Genomic DNA, 23,880 nt, shown 5'->3' with positions numbered 1-23,880 from the left:
AAATTGAAAGTTTAGAGTTCCATTAAAGACAAAACTTAAAATGACATCTAATAAAGCAATTTATTTTTCAAATTTCAAATTTGTCAAAAACCCATTAAACACGAAATAAAAAAATTATAGATTTATTAAACACTTTTAAGTTCAATAACCAAATAAACACAAAATTCGAAGTTCAAAAATCGATATTTAAATTGTTGACGTTGATGAAAATATCAAAGTCTCAATTTTATAAAAATGTTCATCGAAATATCAATAAAGTTGATATTTATGAAAAAAATATATAAAAGAATAGATCAATAAATAAATATTTATACTTTTTAAACATCTTACCATGCTTATTATTAATATTATATTTACATAGGTGACATTTTATTACTTATTTTATATGTTTTATGATTTTTTTACAATATAATGGAAATATTGATTTTAACATTTCTTGTTGATGTCAAACTCATAAAAATGTGAAAATATCTTTGAAAATACCAACACCTAGAGGGAAATCTAATACTTTGTAATTCAATCTATAATTATCTACATGTTTATGGTTAAATTGAAAATTCGGTCCCAAGAGTTTGAAGAAAAATATAATTTTGATATCTATGCTTTATAATTAGAATTTAGTCATTCCCAAATAAGCTCTACAATAATGACTATTTAAGAAGGTTTATCTAAGGTCTAAATTCTTATATATATATCTTTATCAAATTTTGTTTAACTTTTATCTATTTACAATACATTTTGTTTTGAGGATAATATATAAACCTAAAAAAGTGTTTGGGGCAAGAAGTTGGTTATTATAATTTTAGATTATTATAGTTTAGTTATAATAGTTTGTGTTTTGGTATAGATTATTTTCGTTTGGGTTATAATAGTATGTGTTTTAGGCGTAAACTATTTGGGTGCGTTTAGCGTAAAAACTATTATAAGACTATAATAACCACATTTTGTTATAGTAAATACTGTTTTGTATTTCTCAATTAACTATAGTCAACACTCTTTCAAAACCCCATTTGTTGTAGTTTTTACTATTTTTCTTTCATTATTTTTTATTATTTGCTATAACGTTTACTATTTTCTTACCAAACAAAAATAGTTCACACTTCAATACATACTATTATAACCCAAACTAAAATAATCTACACCCGTAACACAAACTATTATAACTCAACTATAATAATCAACTCTTTGCCCCAAACATCCTTTTAGTAGGAGAAGAAAATAGTAAACACTGTAGCAAATAATAAAAAAACGAATAAGGTAAAATAATAAAAACTGTAGTAAATAGTAAAACGGTAACTAATTGGGATTAGAAAATGATATTGAATGTAACAATTATAGTATAAAGTCATCCTCATAAATAAAAAAACCTAAAAAAAAAAAAAAAATAGAAATAGAGATTAAAAGAAAAAACAAAGTCACCAGAAAAAGACTCTCTCTTTTGTTTATGTGTGTTTTTCTCTCTCTCTCTTGGAGTTTGACAAAATCGTAATGCAAAAGAGCTGAGTTTTTATTTCCGTTGGTGCCGCCACTGTTTTATGCGCCTCCTCTTCTTCTCTTCTTCACCTTCTAGGGTTATCAGACTCTTCTTCTCTGGGTTTCCTAGGGTTTTCCGAGCTGGATTCTCTCTCATTCCTCCGTCGAATCTCAACGCGCCGCTGGTTAAGCGGCTTCGTCGATTAGCTACCTTCCAATTCCCATCTTTTCTCTCCCCCCTCTCTCTATCTCTCTACGTTCCTTCACCTTTCAAATCGATCTACAAAACCGTCTTCACAAACCTTTTATGCTTTTCCTTATCCCTTTCCGACGACCTGGTGGAGGAGGAAGGGGTATGGTTCTACGATTAGGGCAAGGTTGATATTGGGCGTTTTCCAGATTGGTTTTTGTGTTTTGAGGGTTTTGGATTTGGATGGCATTGGGGGATTTGATGGCCTCTCGGATTTCTCAATCTTCTTTAGCGGTGGTCTCAAATCACTTGGATGACTGTTCTTCCAACCATGACGACGAGGGGGATTTAATTTTCCTCAGAAGGGATTCTGAGGTTGCTAGTAGTAGTTATGGCAATGCTGCCGTCACTACTGCTACAACCATGGTTTACTTGCCCCAAACTATAGTGTTATGTGAGCTTCGTCATGATGCCTTTGAGGCTTGCCTGCCTGCCGGCCCATCTGATAGCGGATTGGTCTCTAAATGGAGACCTAAAGACCGAGTAAGCCGCTTTTGTTTTTTTGGTCTGTAATGACTGGATATGCGTTCCACAGTTTCTGTTTTCTTCATGGGGATGTCACTAGCTTATCATGTGAAAATTCGTGCTCCATTGTTTATTTTTGCTACCTTTCTTAGATACGATTATTGCAGTCTAAAGAGCTATGTAAATTTCTTATGGAACTCCCTTTATGTCATTTTACCCAATTACGTGTCGGGAAAAGGGGACTTATCTAGGTCTATTTGGAAAATTTGCTGATAATACCAATGGTATTATTTGGAATGACAGAGTCATGGATGTTGGATGGAAAATGTATATGGATATGGATAATATTACTGACCTGAAATGAAGAATGTCGTCACCAATATATCACCAATCCTCATTGAAATATAACATTTTTGTTTTTTTGAAGTGGTTATCTTCTAAGCTGCATTGTTACTCATTGACATTATTTTTTTGTTAGAAAATTTATAAATGTAGTTTTTGTTGCATTTATACTACAAAGACTCCAGAATCATCACGATGCTTGTAAGCACTAGAATGTCAACTGAATCCTATATACTTTATTAGTCCAGCATTGAGTCAGATTTTCTAGGAGAACTGGGGAACAGTCCACCACTGCACACACGCACATATCCACTTGCCCACACGCTTTTCAAACATTTGGACAATGTTAAATTTGAAAGTTCATAATGTAAAAAGCTTGGTCAAATTAATTTGGAAGGTAACACATGACTTGATTGTCAGGCAGGCAGTTTCAATCTTGGTTGGGCTGATTCGACAATTAAGTATAAAAAATGAGATGGATAATCTGTTTTACTTTTTTGGGTTAATCTCTCAAAGAAAAGAAACGTGGACGTATTGGAATATGTATTAAATGTTTATTCGTATGGCATGGAGTACAGATGGATCTTTTTAAATGTAATGCACAAGAAATATGGACTTTATCTGGAATTATGAACCACTCGTATTTGACTGGCTGGAAACCATGTAGTGGAATTAGATTTTATCAGTGCATCTTTTTTCCTTGCATCAGTATCTTTTGATGTATGTAGCAACGTCTTGGCGGTTGCTTTTTTTTTTCTCCATGTCAATGCGGGACTATATAGTTTTATGGCCTAGTTTCTTTCTGGTCTTTCTGTTATAGCAATTTAATTTGAAACATTTATCAACAAGTGTGAGGCCAAAACTCTTATCTCATTAGGAACTTGGAAGTTATTGTTCGAGTCTTTGCAGTATATGTTTAATATTTCCTTTATTTTTCATTTCCTTCTTATTGTTCGAAGTATGCACAATTATGAAATTATCCAGATATTTTAACGGATACCTTTTTATGCAGATGAAGACAGGATGTGTAGCTCTAGTATTATGTTTAAACATTAGTGTTGATCCACCTGATGTAATAAAGATTTCTCCTTGCGCCAGAATGGAGTGCTGGATAGGTACATATTGTACACCATTACTGCTCTTTTTCTTTAACTGTTGCTTCTATTTGAGTTTTCTGTGATTCTCATATCTTACTTCATATTAATAATTACAGTATATGTTTACTTCATATTAATGATTTTTTTGTTTAATAAATCAATTACCATATATCATTCCAATTGTAATGATCCTAAATACTGTCAAAGACAAATGTGGATTGGATCCTATAAATAATTGAGTCCAATCTGGTTATATTTTTTTTCATGCTCCCCAGGATATAATAAAGATGTTCCTAGATTGTTTTTGTTACACATTTGTTCTCTGGAATTTTTATGAGGTTTATCTTGTATACATGAAGTGTTAAACATAAACTTGGTGATGTTTTTGGCTCTATCCTTTTTTTTTCTCTCTCCCTCTTTCTCATTTTTACTATTGGTCGTAGGTGTGACTTTGCACTATCTTTCTGTGGATGCTGTTTTTGTATTATTTCCATATCATTGCATTTTTATTGAATTATCTCAATGCATTTGATTACCTAGAAACTCGAAAGGAAAGGATGCAAATTATTTGTGATAGGAATTCGGATTTACATTTCAGTTCTGGTTCCAGTTAAACATATGCACTTTATCATCTTTGAAGTTATCTTTTAGGTCTGTTAATTTTTATTTTCTAATCTTGTTGCAGATCCGTTTTCTATGGCACCCCAAAAAGCACTTGAAAGTATTGGAAAAACATTGAGTGTACAGTATGAGAGGTGGCAACCCAGGGTGGAGACCATTATGCCCAGCACTTTGTATGATTTGCTGTATTGCTAGTCTATATCCTAACTTGATGATGTGTATGCAGGCTCGCTATAAAGTTCAACTGGATCCCACTGTGGAAGAGGTAAAAAAGCTTTGTAGTACGTGTCGCAAATATGCAAAGACTGAAAGGGTTCTCTTCCATTATAATGGACATGGTGTTCCAAAGCCTACTGCTAGTGGTGAAATTTGGCTTTTCAACAAGGTGTATATATTAATATATTTAATTTTTCTGCTGATTCCTGTTATTGTCTTATTCTCACAGTTTTTCATGGTGCAGAGTTATACCCAGTATATCCCCTTACCTATTAGTGATCTAGATTCGTGGTTGAAAACACCTTCCATTTACGTGTTCGACTGTTCTGCTGCTGGGATGATAGTTAATGCCTTCACTGAGGTACTTACTGTCAACTGTATTTTTAGTTCTATTTATTTTTTATGTACTAATTTATCATCATTACACTATTTTCATTTCTTTTTTTGGATAAGATTCATGATGTTCATACTCTTAATTACATCAATGTCATTCTTTTTTTTTTTTTTTTTTTGTAGCTTCACGATCCCTCTGGATCAACAAGGGATTGCATTTTGCTTGCAGCATGTGAATCACACGAAACTCTTCCCCAAAGAGCTGAATTTCCGGCAGACGTTTTTACCTCTTGCCTTACAACACCAATCAAGATGGCCTTGAGATGGTGAACTTATTCCCATTCATTTATCTTGACCAATGCACCTTTATATACTGAAGCCTCTTTGAATTTTAGATGTTGACTGGTTTCATCACTTTGTCTATGAACACAGAAAAACTTCTTTATGACTTATATTGTTGAAGTCTTGAAGATTAGGTCTAAATTCATAAATTTGAGAACTTTTAGGTTACCTATTTGACTGCATGACATATGTAGATTAGGTAGGCTTTTCTCGAATTTGATATAACTGCATGCATTAATCTACGATGGCAAATAGCTAGAGATACAATATGCATATGAAAGGAATTTGAATTGTTTGTTGTCAAATTAATGTATAAAAGTTGAAGGGTCTTAAAGAATTAGATGGTTATTCATTTATGTTTCTACATCGGGTTATGTTCATACACCTGAGTTCTATGAAAATTCGTTTGGGGTTGATGTTGTTGTTCGTTCTGGGAGCTCTCACTCTTTTTTGCTTGGGTTTTGTCGTCATTTTCCGATAGGGAAATGATGGATATCATGACTCTCTTATATTGAGGTTGAGTTTAGACCGTGGAGAAGGGCTTGTCTTTGGAGCCCTGGCTTTTACTAAGGGTTTTTCTTGTTGCTCTTCTTTTCGTCACTTATCAAACCTTTCTCCATCAAGCAAGTATATTTTTTCTTCTTTATAGAAGGTAAAAATCCAAAAGAAGGTTAAGTTCTTTATTTGGCAGGCTATCCGTGGAAGAGTCAGTACTCTTGATAGGTTTTTGAGAAAGTTTCCCTCCTTGATAGGCCGTTTTGTTGTATCTTTCGTTAGAAGTTGAGGAAACTCTGGATCACATCTTGTGAGTTTGCTTAGTTGGTCTGGATTTTTTTTTGGTGTGTTTGAGCTTGCTAGACACAGATTTTGGGAGATGATTGATGGGTTCCTCCGTCACCCTCCCATTTGTGATAAATAGATGTTTCTTTGACCAGCTGGGATTTGTTCTTTATTGTGGGGTCTTTGTGGGGAAAATGATAGAACCTTAAGAGATTTGGAGACATCATGATGTTTGGTGCTTGTTGGGTTCTATGTTTCTCTCTGGACATTGGTGATAAAAAAGACGTTAACTCTCATTGTATATGATCGAAGTCCCTTGGCTTAGTGGGACTTGGCTTTTTTGTGGGCTTGTTTTCTAGGATGACGTTGTATTATATCATTTCAAAATTGGTTCTTTATTAAAACAATTATGTTCATTTTTTTTTTTTTCCCTTTTCTTTTCTCATATGGTAGAACTTTAATAAAAAATGAATTCGATCTATACTGTGGATCACTATGTGAATATTGAAAATGTCATCTTGTACATGTTTAAGAATAATTCAATTTAGGATTGAGTTCTGTAATTTCTTCTCATCAATGATTGTTTCTCATAAAAAAGAATTCAATTTCGGCTTAAAAATTGTTTGAATATCTAGTACTTCAGAATTTGCTATGTTTATAAAGCCTTTTATGCTCTGCCGTATTCTGAAAATAATTTTAATTTTGGAAATTTACATGTCTTGGGTCTGTGCACATGAAATCTATCTGATCTGATACATGATGCCTTACTCTACATGGAAAATAGTCATTTTCTATTCTTAATCAAATTTCTATAAAGGTTTGTTACGAAGTACTGGACTTTAATTGCTTTCTAGATATTCTCTTATCATGGGATCTTGTCCCTCAGGTTTTGCAAACGTTCATTGCTCCGTGAGTCCCTTGATGATTCACTGATAGATAAAATACCTGGTCGGCAAACTGATCGGAAGACACTTCTTGGGGAATTGAATTGGATTTTCACAGCTGTCACTGATACAATTGCCTGGAATGTCCTTCCACACGGTAGCTATCAGATTTACTCAACAAATGCTGTCCTTTTTCTTTCTCGTCATAGCTAATATGTTATTTTGGCGCAGATCTATTTCAAAGGTTGTTCAGACAGGATTTGTTAGTTGCCAGTCTGTTCAGAAATTTTTTGCTTGCTGAGCGGATTATGCGGTCTGCAAATTGTTCACCAATTTCACATCCAATGTTACCTCCAACCCATCAGCATCACATGTGGTAGAGTTTGAGAAACCTTCATAGTTAGGTCTGTTAATTTTCAATCGGTTCATTGACTTGACCCCTTTGTGGTTGTTCTGCTTCTTTCAGGGATGCATGGGACATGGCTGCCGAGATTTGTCTTTCTCAACTTCCAGCGTTGGTTGAAGACCCCAACTTGGAGTTTCAGGTCAGTTTTTCTTTACAGGTGTTTTCATTATATGAACGGTTAGACCTTTGAATGTAAAATTTTTTTTATCAAACAAGAAACCTGCTTTTACTTACCAGTAAAAGTTATAAAGGAAGATCCATTATATTGTACATTACATACAAGGTCAGGCTCTCCAATTGAACTCACAAAAATCTATTCCAATGTTAGTTAATTATAAAGGGAGGGCCCGTACATGCTAAATTATATATCTATATTATTACCTAACACAAATTCAAAAGGAGACATGACAATTTGCTAATTCAAACACTTCTCTCCGATGTTCTGCCTTTTTGTGGAATAATTTATTAATAAATGTTCCAAAGTATCAATTTAGCGGCAAGTAACCTTAAAAGGGTGGCCATATAGCAACTGAAGTAAAAAATTTCCATCCAAAATGAAACCCATAACAGTTGAAAAATTTTCCATGGTGAGCTTCAAGTTTTCTTCCTAAAGGAAAAGGAAGAATAGATAGCATCCTAGCCCATCCCTAAATAATGAGAGCAACGAGAAGGATTCAAGGTCAACTTGGGGTATCCATTTTGTAACTTTTCTGTTGTATTTATAGATCACAAAGATAAGCTATCTGAATGGAATGGAAAGTTTAATATTTTCCTGGGCACTTTTGGCTCCAAATTTATTTTGTCAGTTCTTATGCTAAGTTCTCCCTATATTTGTTTGGTTATGAGTCAAGGCTTGAACCAAAGAATCACATGATGGATGCAAGTTCCATAATATCCTCATTTCTCTCAGCCTTTCTTAGTCTGATATGTTTATTTTCTGTCGGCCTTAATGAATTAACTCTTGGAGCCCATCAATTTAAAAGCTACATCCTTGTTGACCAAACCTCCCCTCCACTACCTTTTAACCAAACTTTAGGAAATCCAATAAACTAAGGTAAGTAAGTTTTTTCAAATGGGGTAAGGAAATGGATCCAAATTCCAAAATAGGTTCAGTGTTTTCAACACCCAAGGGATATTATTTGAAATTATTTTTCACGTGTTTTGGATCTCTTACATTCATTTAAAAAATTTATGAAAGTTATCCTTGCTATCTTTAATTAATTTTTTTTTTTTGGAATGTTCCAGCCAAGTCCATTTTTCACCGAGCAGCTGACAGCTTTTGAGGTATGGCTTGATCATGGATCCGAAAATAAGAAACCTCCAGAACAGCTACCCATTGTCCTTCAGGTACCAAAAGCCACCATATCTCTCTCTCTCTCTCTCTCGTACTTTCTGGATAACGGCTGTTGAACTTTGCTATATTTTTGCATTGTTTGGATGTCTTTTCTTAGTTCTTTGAGCTGCCATTACTTCTGAATGTTAGAATTTTGTCTAGAGAGCTGCTGTAAAATATCTGGCTTTTTATTTCTCATCACTGTAACATCTAATCCTGCTCGACCCCATAGTTGGAACTGGTTTGATGAACAGTGATACAACCTATCAATGTGAATGGATACCTTTTGGAGCTTATATTTGAGCAGTGCCTTGAAGTTTCCCTCTCTTGCCCTGTTTGATCTTGTTAGCACCTGCGTGAAAAATGTTGTTTCACCATACTTTTCCATGCTTTATTTCGATTCTCTCTGCTGATTTTGGCATCAAAGAGATATTGCCAAAGTTTCTTTGAATTACTGATCCTCTATTTCTGCTGGAAGGAATAATGCTTAAGTCTGAAGATTCCTTGTTCATTCGTTCATCCATATCTAAATCTGTGATGTTCATTCTCATTTTAGCTTTTTCTGGGATGCTAATGTTTCCATCAACATTATGTGGGGAGATGTTTGGAGAGCCAAATCAGTGTTTTTCCCCTGTCCATTTTCTTTTTTCATTTTGCCCTTGCTTTCCTTAGTCTCAATGTATGCTATAGCTATTGATTTCATCCTTCTCCATAGAGTAACCTCGTTTTCCATAGAGTGAACATTTTTCTTTCTTTTTAATTTTTTGTGTATAATTACAGCAGAGTGACCTTTGTCATAGGTTTTACTCAGCCAAGGACATCGATTCAGGGCGCTGGTTCTTCTTGGTAGATTCCTTGATATGGGACCTTGGGCTGTTGATCTGGTAGCCTTACTTGAGACTTAGCCAATCATTACTATGTCATTTGTTCCTTCTCCTTTTTCATATTTTTCCTCTCAGGGCAATTGCTGTTGGTTGCTAATAGAATATATTTATTTGTTAGGCCTTGTCTGTTGGAATATTTCCATATGTTCTAAAGCTTCTGCAGACAACAACACCAGAGCTACGACAAATTCTGGTGTTTATATGGACAAAGATTCTGGCCCTAGATAAGGTATATAATATAGTTAGGTTATTCTTTTGCAACTGTGGCTTTTACCTTACAAGTTTGTTTTATTGGTTTGTCTTGAAGCTCCTTGGTCAAGGAATTTTATATTTATTTTCTTCTTTTGGTGCCACACTGCAAGCGTATTTGCAATTGTTATTTTGTTTTTGGAGCGTACACTAATCTTGTTTTCCCTCTGTGATTTTGTATGTTGTCTTTCCTTTAAATGTCATGATGAGAGTTTTGTTTCCTGTAAATGGTCTCTTTACTTTCTTTCCAATTTTATTGATTCTGTAATATCAATGCCAAATATATCTTGGTTTATGTTGAAAGTCGAACACTTGCCAAAGTTTCCATTTTGCCCATCACAATCATATTTATAGACAAAACTACTAAACAGTTCACAATTTAAACTAAAGGATTAATGGTAGGAGTTCCAAAACATTTATGTCCAAAGTCATTTACATAATAGTCATTGTGGTTTCAAAAATCACAGATCAACCGAGGCACTTTTGAAACAATATAATGTATGGCTCATTTGAAAATCAAATATTTTTAGAGGGCATATATGATGATTATAATATAAGGTAATTGTCGTTCAGATTGTTGATTTTTAGTTTCTTAATACTCTTAGCCTTGATCTTTCTCTGAAGAATGTGAAAGTATTATTTTTCTGACATCCCTGTTTCTTATTGAGAAGTTGGTCTATTGGGAACTTTTAGATGTTATTTCATTCAGAAAGTTCTTTCATGCTGTTTTCTCCCCTTGACTCTCTCTCTCTAGATGCACTCCATTTTTCTTCACCATTCTTGTGGGCGGCAAACATTTTACTTATGTGTGATAACTATGATTCTTCTGGAATGTGGCAGTCTTGCCAGGTTGATTTAGTAAAGGATGGTGGGCATACATACTTCATTCGCTTTCTTGATAGCTTGGAAGCTTACCCAGAACAGCGTGCAATGGCTGCATTTGTTTTAGCGGTAATTGTTGATGGACACAGACGAGGCCAAGAAGCATGCATCGAAGCTAATTTGATCCACGTCTGTTTGAAGCATCTTCAGAGTTCAACACCAAATGATGGGCAAACGGAGCCGCTATTTCTTCAATGGCTTTGTCTTTGTCTTGGAAAACTTTGGGAAGACTACATAGATGCTCAAATCATAGGATTGCAGGCTGATGCCCCTGCTGTCTTTAGTTCTTTATTGGCCGAGCCCCAACCAGAGGTTCATAATTTACTATCTTCATTCTATACTTAAGCTTGGATGTATGAGTGTGTGTACACTTAGGCCTCCAGTGTATATCTCAAATGTAGATTTCCGTTTCAGGTTAGGGCATCAGCAATTTTTGCACTGGGTACCCTACTTGATGTAGGGAGTGACTCGTCTAGAGATGGTGTTGTCGATGACGATTGTGATGACGACGAAAAGACTAGGGCTGAAACCAGTATTGTTGGAAGTCTCTTAAGTGTTGTTTCAGATGGAAGTCCACTTGTTAGGGCTGAGGTTGCTGTTGGTATGATTTTATTCCCCTTATTTTCTGCTTATACTTGCCGCCTTCATGTGGTTAATTATAACTTTATTACTAGTCTTTTGGGCAATTTTCTTCCCCCGTTTTGTAAATGTATCTTGAATGAATTTTGTTTATTATTTAGAATAAAGAAAAGTGGGTTGAACTCAATGTAAGAATCTGCCACTGCCCATTGTAGTTTTTGTACCTTTTGAAGTTTGCACTTGTTGAGTGATTGGTGTTTTGTTTTTTTTTTTTTTTTTGGTGTGTCAGATGATAGTTGAGTTAATATGTGATAGCATAGATTTGGTTAAAAATCACTTTTAGTATCTAAACTTTCATAGAAGTAACGATTTGGTCCCTAAACTTTGGTTTGTAACAATTTAGTCTCTGTACTTTAAGTTTTGTAACAATTTAGTCCCTATACTTTAAGTTTTGTAACAATCTAGTCCTTGAACTTTACTATGTAATAATCTAGTCCCCGGACTTTAATATTTGTAACAATTTAGTTCCTATTGTAGATCTTAATGATAAGATTTAATGAGATTTCATGCATAAATAAACCATTAAACTAATTAAAGACTCAATATTTTTTGCAAAATATAAAGTCTACATCATAAAATATTAAAAGTTGACATCTAATTTTGATGAAATGGAGGGACTAAATTGATACAATTTTGAAAGTACAAGGACTAACTTGATACTTATTAAAGTTCAGGGACCAAATCGTTACAAAATTGAAAGTACAAGGATTAAATCGTTACAAACCACAGTTTAGGGACTAAATTGTTACTCTCAAGAAAGTTCAGGACCAAAAGTGATTTTTAACTTAAGATTTTATTTTATTTTATTTTTTTAAATTTCTTAGTTTTTGTTTTTGTTTTTGGATAAGAAACCATTTCATTGATAAATGAGATATCCAAAGTACAACAAAAACCCAGGAACAAGATGAAACGACTGAGCAACCCCATATGAAGATAGTATTGATTTTAATACAACCCGACTTTGATGTTTTCATCTTTCCAGTACGTATTCAGTGGGATTATTGTATGCTGTGTAACCTATGGGTTTCTGGTCTGAACTTTCATTGGGGATGTACTGTATTAGAGTACATACACTGCCGCCTGCAAATTTGCAGTCAAGGCTGTCTCATTAGTTTTATTCCTTCACTGATATGTTTTCTTTTTCTCCTGATAGCCACTAGTTTTTCGGTTGGGTGTGCTGGACATGTGTCTGTACTGATCGATGCTGATTTTTAATATGTTTTATGTTTTACAGCCCTTGCTCGCTTTGCCTTTGGCCACAACAAGCACCTTAAGTCCATTGCTGCAGCATATTGGAAGCCCCATTGTAATTCTTTACTAAGTTCTCTACCCTCTTTGGCTCATATAAGAAGTTCGGGCACTGCTTATACCAATTCAAATCAGCACATGCCTCATGGAAGCATTGTTTCCTCTCAAATTGGTCCTTTGTTGAGATTTGGAAATGAAAACTCAACTTTAGTTAGAGATGGAAGGGTTTCCACCAGTAGTCCTCTTGCTAACACGGGAATAATGCATGGATCTCCACTTTCAGATGATTCATCTCAGCATTCAGATTCAGGAGTTTTACATGAAGATACAGTGAGCAATGGAGCCGTAAATCACTCGAGGCCCAAACCTTTAAATAATGCGTTATATTCACAATGTGTTTTGACTATGTGTACTTTAGCCAATGACCCATCTCCTCGCATTGCAAGCCTTGGTAGGCGGGTGTTATCTATTATTGGCATTGAACAAGTTGTAACAAAACCTGTAAAGCCCAGTAGTAGTGGTATCAAACCTACTGATGGGACAGCAGCATCTCAGCCTCCTACTTTTGCAGGACTAGCTCGTTCATCTTCATGGTTTGATATGAATGGAGGTATGGTTGTATTTTGGCTGCACATTATTTACCATTGCCATGCAATTTTCAGAAACTTACGGTCATCAGTGCTTTGATTACTTTGAATGTTCGTTATTTCTTGTGTGTTAGTGCTTTCCCTCTGGTGAAAAAATAAATTTAGTGCACGGTGCTTATAATCGTAACTTTGTCTCCATTTTCTTCCTGATTATGAAAATTTGTTTCTATGTTAGGTCATTTGCCTTTAACTTTCCGAACTCCTCCGGTCAGCCCTCCCAGACCAAGTTACTTGACTGGAATGCGAAGAGTTTGCTCGTTAGAGTTTCGGCCTCAGTTAATGAATTCTCCCGACTCTGGGTTAGCTGATCCATTATGGGGCTCAGCTGGAACCTCAGGAACATCTGAGCGCAGTTTTCTTCCACAATCAACCATCTATAACTGGAGCTGTGGGCATTTCTCAAAGCCCCTCCTCACTGCTGCTGATGATGGGGAAGAAATATTTACTAGAAGAGAGGAGAGGGAGAAATTTGCTCTGGAACGAATAGCCAAATGCCAACATTCTCGTAAGCCTCTTTTTCAATTTCATTTTTATTCATGATATTCAGGCTTCTCATCATTGAATTTGATAGAGGATCTACCTGTCGTCTTCTCTTCCTTTTTTTCATCAGCTGTTAGTAAGCTGAACAACAATCCAATTGCTAGCTGGGACACAAAGTTTGAAATGGGTACAAAAACATTATTGCTGCAACCATTCTCTCCTATCGTCGTTGCTGCTGATGAGAATGAACGAATTAGGTACGAGTGCTTTCTTTTATTTATTTGTTGCTGTAAGTTTCTATTAGATTGTGTTGTGAATCAATGTAGGATTAGATGATAGTAGGTAGTTACATCTGGGAACTTTCCAGGTCTCGTGTGGTAAAACATGTAGTGCCTACATTTAGCATGTCTTTTGTTACTATAAGTATTTTTTGGAGACTACTGCTTATATTAGGAGTCAGTTTTAGGTCACACCACTGTGCACATATTGAAACGAGTATGGTTCATTTGTTGTTCAAAGCTTTTCCCTAACCATTTTTGACTGGTTCTTATCCTCTGAATCTTTTTGGCTTGTGTCTCCAGGGTCTGGAATTATGAAGAACCGGCCCTTCTCAACAGTTTTGATAACCATGATTTTCCTGACAAAGGAATTTCGAAACTGTGTCTTGTGAATGAGCTTGATGACAGCTTGCTTTTGGCTGCTTCATGTAACTTGCTGCATTTTTTTTTTTATTAATTTTCATGGTGGTCATGTTTATAACACTCTAGCTTCATTAGTGTGCCCTACTTCAATTTTTCCCATATCTTTTAGGTGATGGAAATATTCGTATTTGGAAAAATTACACTCTAAAAGGCAAGCAGAAGCTTGTAACTGCATTCTCGGCAATCCAGGGGCACAAACCTGGTGCTCGTAGTATAAATGCTGTTGTGGACTGGCAACAGCAGTCAGGATATCTGGTAGGTATTTAGTTTATGTTCTATCTTCCCCTTCTCCTCAAAAACACAGAGAAGAGAGAAGAAAAGGAAAGAAAATATTTGTAGTTTCTTGCTGGTATATTTATGTTCTACCTCCCCCTTCTCCTAAAAAACACAGAGAAGAGAGAAGAAAAGGAAAGAAAATATTTATAGTTTCTTTGTGGTATATTAACGTAGGTCTGTGTCTTTTGTTACGTGATTTGCAGTATGCTTCTGGTGAGATATCGTCTATTATGCTTTGGGACCTAGATAAGGAGCAGCTTGTTAAATCTATTCCTTCATCTTCAGATTGCAGCATTTCAGCATTGGTGAGTCTTCACAGTAATTTAGGAACTAGCAGGTTACTCTTATTTTGGGTCAGCTGGAACCGCTTAAAAATATGGCTTATCGTCCTTTTCTTTATGCATTGCTTTGTGAATAATTGGGCTGAGTGCAGCTGAAATGGTTAAGCCAAATATTTATTGACCAAGACACCTGGAGTTTGAATCCCATTTCCACATGTTTTTCGAAAAGAATTGGGAACTCTTTTGAGAGTTGTCAGTCTTTTGGCCACAGTAATATAAACTGAGGTTATCTTGTCTTGATTGTCTGTGTTCATCCTTGTATCATAAACATGTTATCAGAGGGAAGTTGAGCTGCCCATCCTAAAAATAATTGTGGCAACTATTGAGATATTGTTGCCTTTACTAGCCTCGGTTAATGTGAAATATTAATTAAAAATAATTTCTGTTTTTTCTTGGTGTTGATTTCTTCCTCTTTGCCTTTATACTTTCTAAGCTTGTTATATTTTGCTTTAGGTTTTGAGGATTTTTAGTTCTAGTTTTGTATACTGTGTCTTATGAACTATTAAGTCTATAACCGTTGGTATTTTTCGATAGAATCAACAACTTTCATTGAGAAAAATGAAAGATACTTAGTCATATGACTTAAGTCTATAACAGTTGGTATAAATTTAGAATGAGACGTTCTATGTACATTTTTAAAGAACTCTTATGTTCATGCCTTTGCAGTCTGCTTCTCAAGTTCATGGGGGTCTACTTGCAGCTGGTTTCTTAGATGGTTCTGTTAAGCTTTATGATGCTCGCGCTCCTGAAATGTAAGCACATCTGTATTTCTTGATGCTTTTGTTTGAATAAACCCCTTGGTTAAGCTTCTCATGACCTGCTTGCAGACTACTTATTTCCCCAGCGATACATGAAATGTTAATTAGTGTTGCGTTTTATAGAGGTCAAATAAAAAACTCAGAGGACTTGTGATTTTCTTCCGTTCACTGGGAAGCAAGAATAAAAAGTATAAGAAAGCTTATGAAATAAATAGATGTGTAAAACAAATTGAATGGTTCGTTGTTCAATCTGTCTGTTTATCTTTATGTTGAACTGAATATGCTTTGAAGTCGTCACAATAAGACCTGTGCATGTGAAATTTTTACATAGAACCGAGCATCGTGAATTATTTTAAGACCAAGGGAGCACCCTTTCTCTAAGCTTCCTTCATTTCCTCTGGTATCTCTTTTATTGTTTCATCCAGAAGTTTGTCTTTCAGAAACCCAAGAAATATATTTAGCATGTTTCTGAAATTGTTATTTCCTTGTTTTATATTTCATGCATATTTGCCTTCGTTCATGCCTTCTACAACCCTTCACAACCCCTTTCTCTGAATTTGTAGGCTTGTCTGCACAATGCGCCCACATGTGCAAAAAGTAGAAAAGGTTGTCGGAATTGGCTTTCAGCCCGGACTTGATTCGTCGAAGGTGATAAAATTTCTTGGCTGTTGCCACTATATCAGTATCCTATTGAAATGTACTTGTTAATGCTTCTTATTGCATGCTTCTCCAGATTGTCAGTGCCTCCCAGGCTGGTGATATTCAGTTTCTAGATATCAGAAATCACAGGGATAGATATCTAACTATCGATGCTCATAGAGGATCACTTACAGCATTAGCCGTTCATAGACATGCTCCTATCTTAGCTAGTGGTTCAGCTAAACAGTTAATTAAGGTCTTCAGCCTAGATGGCGATCAACTGGGCACGATTAGATACCATCCTACCTTCATGCCCCAAAAGATTGGTTCTGTAAGCTGCCTCACCTTTCACCCATACGAGGTGCTGCTCGCTGCTGGAGCTGCAGATGCTTGTGTATCTATTTATGCAGATGACAACTCTCAAGGAAGATGAGATTGATTTCCTGAGTTCCAGGTTGGACATCGAAAATGGCATGTGCGCATTGATATTATTATGGATTGTCCGTGCGGTGCACATATTGATTGGTTATCGCTCGAGTGCGATTTGACGAAAGATTGAGCTGCCCCATTCTTTGCTTGTAGCGCGTGGAAACCTCCCTCCATCATCAACAGTGTAAGCTATAAATTTATTGGCCTCTGGTGTACAGGTTCACAGCTGATCAGGAAGAAAAATCCGTCGATATTTATTGGGGCTTTGGCAAATAAAAATCTGTTGTATAGTTTAGGTGGGTGTAAATATTTCCATTGTTCATCCTCTTCTCTGGTGTGTTCATCTTTCTTTATCTCATCGTTCAATTTCTAAAAGGCTGTCAACTTTTTTTTTACCCTTTTTTCTTTTTAATCCTTTTCGTCATCTTAGCCATTGTATATGGGTTTAGTTATCTCCTGAAATTCTGGAGATTCGATGAGCCCGTATCCATTCAGTGTTGAATTTTATTGTTCACTTTGCCCCTACATTAACCATTATGTAACTTGTAATTATGTCGCATAGTTTGACCTGATTTTCTTGTTGATTTTGTGAATATATAATGCTTGATTTTATGTCATTTTCCCTTTGTGTTTCTATATGAACGACATACCTACCCCATAACAACATTTTTTAGTGCTCGTGTTTTAAACAAAGAAAAAAGAGTAGGGAAAAAAGTGACTCAAAACGCTCCAAGACAATTTGAGGAAGAGCATCCATTTCGTTACGGATTAACTAAGAATATTTCTGATTGGAGATTAGGTCAAGACCCATTTCATTACGAAAAGTTCAAAGTTGACTTTCGATGGATTAAGAGTTACAAGCATGCCTTTGTGAAGTTGGGGAGGGTACTTGTTTTTGTCTTCTGTAAAGTGTTTTCAACTTAATCTATAATTAACTACAATATTATTATTTCAAATATCTTTTTGTTATAATATTTATGGTTTTCTACTGATCATCTCTTTGCACTCCAAATATAGACTATTATAACTAGATTAAAAGTCACATTAAACACAGATTATCATAATTTATAGATTATAATAACCACCGATCATAATTACCAACTCAACATTCCATATGTTCGCTGAATGATCTTTTGAAGGTGAGTTGTGTTTTGGATACAATTATTAATTTCGCGTCAATCCAGTAACACAAGTTGATATCAAATTCAAGGGTATAATTCATTTTCAAGGGAGGTATAGAGCAAGAGATGGTACAAGACGAGTGAGATAAAATGTGAAAAAGTTACCTTATGCTTTAAGAAGTTACCAAAATGACTATAACAGCTCAGACAGCTCCATGCAGTTGCATATGCTGCCTATTTCTTCAATATTTTCTTGTCTATAATCCTTAATATAAGTATGTATAACTCATGTTCGGTCTAAGTTTATGGTATGTAAAAAGTAATGTAAAATAAAAATGTATATATATATATATATACACACATGAATTTAGTAAGATAAGTAAATTCAGAATGCCATCATCCTTTTTGTTAGGATTTTGAAACCTTAATATATATATAGATGCTAACAGTTGTGTAAACGATTATACACTCTTTTTTTTTTTTTTTTTTTTTTTTTTTTTTTTTTTTTCTCTTAAAAAAAATATAAGAAATAAATTTCATTGTTGTATGAAATTTACAAAAGATGGGCAGAAAGCCCAATCCTTGGAGTTACAACAGGATTCTTCAATCGGTCAAGAAGGAAGAGAGAGATTGTAAGAGCTATTGAAAGATGAACATTTGAATCAAGTATAGCAAGATTGATAATATTTTCAAAATATATTCAATGATTATAATAAACACATTCAACGATTACACAAGTTTAAAATAAGTGATTAAGCTAAACACAAGTTTAGTCATCATCATAGCGGTCAATGGTTCATTGATTGATCAACTTTCTCTTGTGGATTATGATAAACACATTCATGAAAAGACCCTTCAGATGTTGACTGGAAAATAAGTCAGTTATCTGAAGGAAAACATATAGGAGAAATGCTAGACAAGCGAGCCATATCTTAATTATCCATTAAAAAAAAAAAAAATCTCATATAAATAAAGATTTGTTTCCTCATGAAGTGATAATTACTTCTCCCACTCATAGTTAACATGAAACTCTTGTTTACAAACTCAACCATTCATTAACACTTATGCTTAATTTTTCTTTATTATAGGCCGATTCATCTCTTATTGAAAACAAATTGATAAGGAAATAATCAGACAATTATTAGAGTTAGAGCATTGAATATTGACTTCTAAGCTCAACTTCTAAATAGAATTGAAGAGATGCAATCTTTGAAACTTCAAGATCATCCAAGAGACTTCATGAATTTACGAATTTAGTTTCATCCACATATTTAATACTATATATATCAATTTATTTCAATCTATTTACATTTATGATGATTCATGCGTGAAACTGAAGAGTTTTGTTGAACCTAACAATTAGATGAAAGATTGTGACATTTCTCAGTGACTTTTTAATGAGTATAAAATTGCTGTATTTTTGTCATTTGTCATTTGCTGTATTGTTGTGAGGGTTCATCTAAACTAAGAACAGTTCTCAAACATATTTGCAGTAGGTCCCTTTGTCACAAACTATCTATATTACAAAGTTTAATCACAAAGCATAGTGTATATAATTTAAAGTATGTCGTGTTATAGTTCGATGTTCAAAGATTTTATGTATAGATACATAAGTAGGGGCATGTGATTGAAGGTGAAGCTTTGTTTAAGTTGATTCTAGACTAGACTAGAAATAATGACTTATTGTTCCTTATTGCTGACCCACATAACGACAATGCTTTTAGAAGGTTTAATACTACAAGTTATGTCATTGTATGCCCTCTATTTCTACAATTATGAATAGCTTAAACTTTCATATACGTTCCTATTAACTTTGTTGAAGAAAAAACCCTCATACCAACAAGAGTGTTATCTTTACTTATAAAGCATTGAAATGATATCTTAAGCGAGCACCTTTTTACATTCATAAATTATCAGGTAAATTAGGATTTTTCCATTTTTTAATTCTTAAAATAAAATACTTGATTTCACTTTATTTTGTTTTTATAATTTCGTAAGGGGTATTTGGCTCAAGGTGTTAGAGAAGTGGTTTTGTGAATTCTGCTCCTTGTTTGGTCCAAAAATTAGTGGATCCACTACTAAAAAGATCAATTTCATAACTTATTAACTCTCAACACTCTGGACTCTAATAGTTCATGATTCTTCTGACTTCACTCTACTTCTTGCCTCAAAATCCTTAGTCAATAGTTATTCATTGCAAAGAAAGAGAGAACATAAAGAGGGAACATATTTACACATTCACAGTACAAAACATGACATGTAATCATAAGATAAATTGGCCCATTCTCAAAAGTAGTGTCTCATTGCAATATTTTGGTTGTTATCAATTTTGGTTTGTATTACAATTAGAGTTCCGTCTTAGATTAGAAGTAGTCAAATTAACATCTTCGATTGAGATAGATATGTTTATAAGAAAAGTCGTAAATTTTCACTGATATGAAGTTTTTTAGATAAGAATGAAACTAAATATATGCAGGAGTCGGAAAATTGAAACATGTTTGTGTCTTTTTTATTTATTTAATTTAACGTAGAAAACAAGAACAAAAGTAAAGAACATGTCTATAGCAACAATTACTTTCTCTTGAGACGTAGATAAGAGGGAATGAAATAGGCACATATGGAAGAAGGATGTATATGATAGTGAGGTTGTCTCTTCAATGGTTGTACCAAGTTTCCTATCGATGAGAATTTAACCACGATGTCGCTTTTCTTCGTCTTGTTTCTTCTCGAGAAAATTATTGAATGAGACCATGATAATGTAGTTGCTCCCTAATAGCCATTAGAGTACGTTACTTTAAAATTTGTAGGTCCTAATAAATATTGGATACATTTTTGAAATTGCTCTACAATTTTTCTCTCATATATCTAATGATGTAAAATTACATAATTTCTCATAGTTTTCTACCCTATACCTCTCTTGACACAAAAAATCTTCAGCTTTAATGACAGTTCTCTTCATTTGGCCTGTTGAATGCATTCTAGTCCAATTTTGTTGTGTCAGAAATCGTCTTGCTCAAGAACTACAATTGGAGGCCTCTTGTTTTGTAAATTTGTAAGTATATTCCTTTTATAATGATTTCACTTTTGTATTTTAGAAACATTAACCATTACATCTCCAATATAAAAAAATAAGAAATAATATTAAAAAAAATCCAACTCAACCCAATCATGCAATCTAAATTCAGATATTAGAAACTCAATAAACCCAATCCAACATCCCAAACATATGCTTCATTCAGTATTTCAGATAATCCTAATTCAAGATAACAAATTTCATTGTAATCAGATTCACAGTAATCTTGATCTCATTCCAATGATCCGAATACCCACTTAGTTCATGAACTTTGGAGTTTGTATATTTGTTTCTGAACTTTAAAAATTACTTATTCTTTGAACTTTAATTTTATAATTTTCAAAATTCATTAATCTGCTATATACAAAATCAAAAGTTTAAGGTTCTACTAAACATAAGATTCAAATATATATCTAATAGATCTATTAATTTTTAAAAATTTCGAATAGATCCAAAATTAAAAGTTTAAGAATCTTTTAGAGAATTTGAAAGTTTAAAGACCAAATAAACATAAAATACAAAGTTCAAGAATTAAATTAATAATTGGAGAGGAACCCATCACAATTTAATTATTGAAAATTGAGCACCATGGAAAATTGAGAGCAATGCATTTTTTGTTTTAGTACAACAACAAATGGGAATGAGGAAATTCAAACCTCTAACGTCTGAGATATTGATAAACATGCTTAAATTTGGTTGAGCTATTATTTTAATTATTATATTTTGGGTTTGGACTATTTTGTTTTTGTTTTTGTTTTTGGTTTTTTTTTTTGTTTTGTTTTGTTTTTTTTTTTTTTTTAAATTAGTGTTATGTGAAGCACTTTTGACTGGAAAAAAAAAAAAAAGAAAAAGAATTAGAAACCAAATTGTTTTTTTAGTGTTATTAGGATTTTTAAAAGCACTCGTGGCTGTATAGTTAAAAAAAAAAAAGAACTTTTCATGGGCTAAAACTCACCCTAAATTGTTACATTAAACACAAACTCTAATTTTGAAAAGTAATATCAAACTCATTCAAACAAAAGAATTAGAAACCAAAGGAAACCTTAAAAAAAGAAAAAAGAAAAAAAACAAACCCTTAGTATGTCTTTGTCATCAGCAAAACACATACATTTTCTTGATTCTGTTAGCTTTTTATACAAAATTTAGTCTGTCAATCATCTTCCAAATTTAGTAAAACCAAAGTACAAAGTTTGTAAGAAACCATAAAAACCAATGTCATAAAGTAAGCAAATAAGGAAAGTCTGACCTGAAAACAAAAAATTAAGTGCTGAATGAAGAAGCAGAAGCAGAAGCAGAAGCAAATTTCCATTAATTAAGATGCAGTGGTCTTGATGGTGAAGAAGGGCACATGAAGAACTAACTCAAAAGCCAAAATCCCCCCCCCCCCCCAAAAAAAAAAAAAAAAAAAAAAGAATAAAAAACCCATTTTTTTCCTCTTCCAAATTTCAAATCTCTTCTTACAAACATTAAGGAAAAAAAAAAAAAAGTTGGGATTTTTTGAAATGTATTTGAGAAATTGAGTTAGTACAGCACGTGCCCTGCTTCTCCATCTTGCTCTTCATGCACCTTCTCTCTCTCTGTTTTCTCTCATCTTTTTCCCTTATGCTAAATTTCATACTCTTCTTCTCTTTCTAATTTATAATAAAAGTGGCTCTCTTTAGTTTTATGCTTAAATTACAAAAAACTATCTCGAAAATACTTTTATTATTTTAAAAATTACAATATTACCCTTGATCTTTCGTAAATATTTCAGACCTAAGTTGAAATCCATTAGAATTTTGGATGAGTGTGAGGTGATGACTTGAAACGATGTAACTGTATATTTTGGTTATAGGTTTCATTTAAGATCACCGTTTCAATACTGTTTTAGATCTCAATTTTCGTCTAATATCTTATTGAGTCTTTATAAACGTCGAGACCAATATTACATCTCTTAAGAAGATGGGTAGGGGTGTTTTTAAAATAAGGTCAAATTGCAAAAACCACTATGAAGTATGATGGTAGATAGTTGAAATTACACCCTCAAACTTTTAATGGGAAAAATTGAGTCTTCCCACTTATGTAAGTGTTAAAATTGAGCCCTCAAACCTATCATAGCTGTAGAAACTAAACCCTTAAATGATAAAAATTGAACCCTCAAACTTATCTAATTGTTACAATTTCATAATATAAATTTTTAAGAGCCCAATTCTTACCTTGAAAAATTTGAAGGTATAATTACAATTCGAAAAAAATAAAGGGAGAAATTTAGAGTTACTTTTTATAATTTTGGCTAGTTTTAAATGTGTGTGGGGGCAACCTAGAAAATTGAAGGCCTTAGTTGGGAGTGGACCTTACAAAGGATTTCAAATCCAACACCTACCAAACTACCTTCTCACAACTTGAATTTATAGGACCATTATTATTTTATATTTATGTACAATCTACTTCTATCCTTTTGGTACCTCAAAATCTAATTCTACATAGATTTTTTCTCAATCTTTTTTTTTTTCATTCTACTTTAAATTTAGAAAAATTATTTCAAAAGGTAAAAATGTTGAAAATATTTACAAAATATAACACAATTTTAGAACTATCAATAATAGACGCTGATAGACACTGATAGAAGTCTATTAACGTCTATCATTGATAGTTCTAAAATTTTGTTATATCTTATAAATATTTTGATTTATTTTTTTAAATTTAAAAACAACCCTTGAATTTGAGTTATTATTATTTTTTTTGTTTTTTTAATTAGATATTAAAATAAACTTATGTAAAGTTAGGGACAAAAGTGATAAAAAGTTTAGGATTAATCAATCATCAAGATTTGACTATTAACTTAGTGAGAGTCGATAATTTTTTGTTCTTTTAAAATCACACTTTTAGATGTATGGCATATATTTGTTTTCTAACCAATCATATGAACATTTTAAACCTGCATTACATCAGAGTTTTCAATACAATTTTTTTATGGGTTTGAAAACATAGT

General features: G+C 33.5%; 1 protein-coding gene and 1 long non-coding RNA gene across 2 annotated transcripts; one reads left to right on the top strand and one right to left on the bottom strand.

The window, feature by feature from the left end:
- Positions 1-1,906: 1,906 nt before the first annotated feature.
- On the top strand, positions 1,907-17,332 carry LOC120073011 (regulatory-associated protein of TOR 1-like). The gene is made up of 23 exons (XM_039025562.1): positions 1,907-2,206; positions 3,543-3,645; positions 4,313-4,395; positions 4,475-4,633; positions 4,709-4,825; positions 4,981-5,123; positions 6,806-6,960; positions 7,035-7,179; positions 7,270-7,348; positions 8,455-8,556; positions 9,343-9,426; positions 9,545-9,655; positions 10,516-10,869; positions 10,972-11,158; positions 12,431-13,054; positions 13,267-13,596; positions 13,702-13,828; positions 14,153-14,277; positions 14,382-14,527; positions 14,752-14,853; positions 15,556-15,641; positions 16,211-16,295; positions 16,381-17,332. Exons 1-23 carry the CDS (start codon positions 1,907-1,909, stop codon positions 16,717-16,719), a joined length of 4,086 nt encoding a protein of 1,361 aa, XP_038881490.1. The 3' UTR covers positions 16,720-17,332.
- Positions 17,333-20,307: 2,975 nt separating this feature from the next.
- Positions 20,308-22,674, bottom strand: LOC120074754. The gene is made up of 2 exons (XR_005481057.1): positions 22,156-22,674; positions 20,308-20,605 (listed from the first exon to the last, which is right to left on the bottom strand). It is a non-coding gene; the product is annotated as an uncharacterized LOC120074754 (long non-coding RNA).
- Between the last annotated feature and the right edge of the window lie 1,206 nt (positions 22,675-23,880).

Source organism: Benincasa hispida, chromosome 3, assembly GCF_009727055.1.
Source record: "Benincasa hispida cultivar B227 chromosome 3, ASM972705v1, whole genome shotgun sequence".
NCBI lineage: Eukaryota > Viridiplantae > Streptophyta > Magnoliopsida > Cucurbitales > Cucurbitaceae > Benincasa > Benincasa hispida.
This window is presented reverse-complemented; position numbering and strand designations above follow the sequence as displayed.

Bases quoted from the DNA above. Each gene is read 5' to 3' on its own strand.
- LOC120073011 (XM_039025562.1), top strand. From the start codon at position 1,907: ATGGCATTGGGGGATTTGATGGCCTCTCGGATTTCTCAATCTTCTTTA. The intron at 3,646-4,312 runs GTACATATTGTA...ATCTTGTTGCAG, and splicing joins CAGAATGGAGTGCTGGATAG to ATCCGTTTTCTATGGCACCC. The intron at 14,854-15,555 runs GTGAGTCTTCAC...ATGCCTTTGCAG, and splicing joins ATTGCAGCATTTCAGCATTG to TCTGCTTCTCAAGTTCATGG.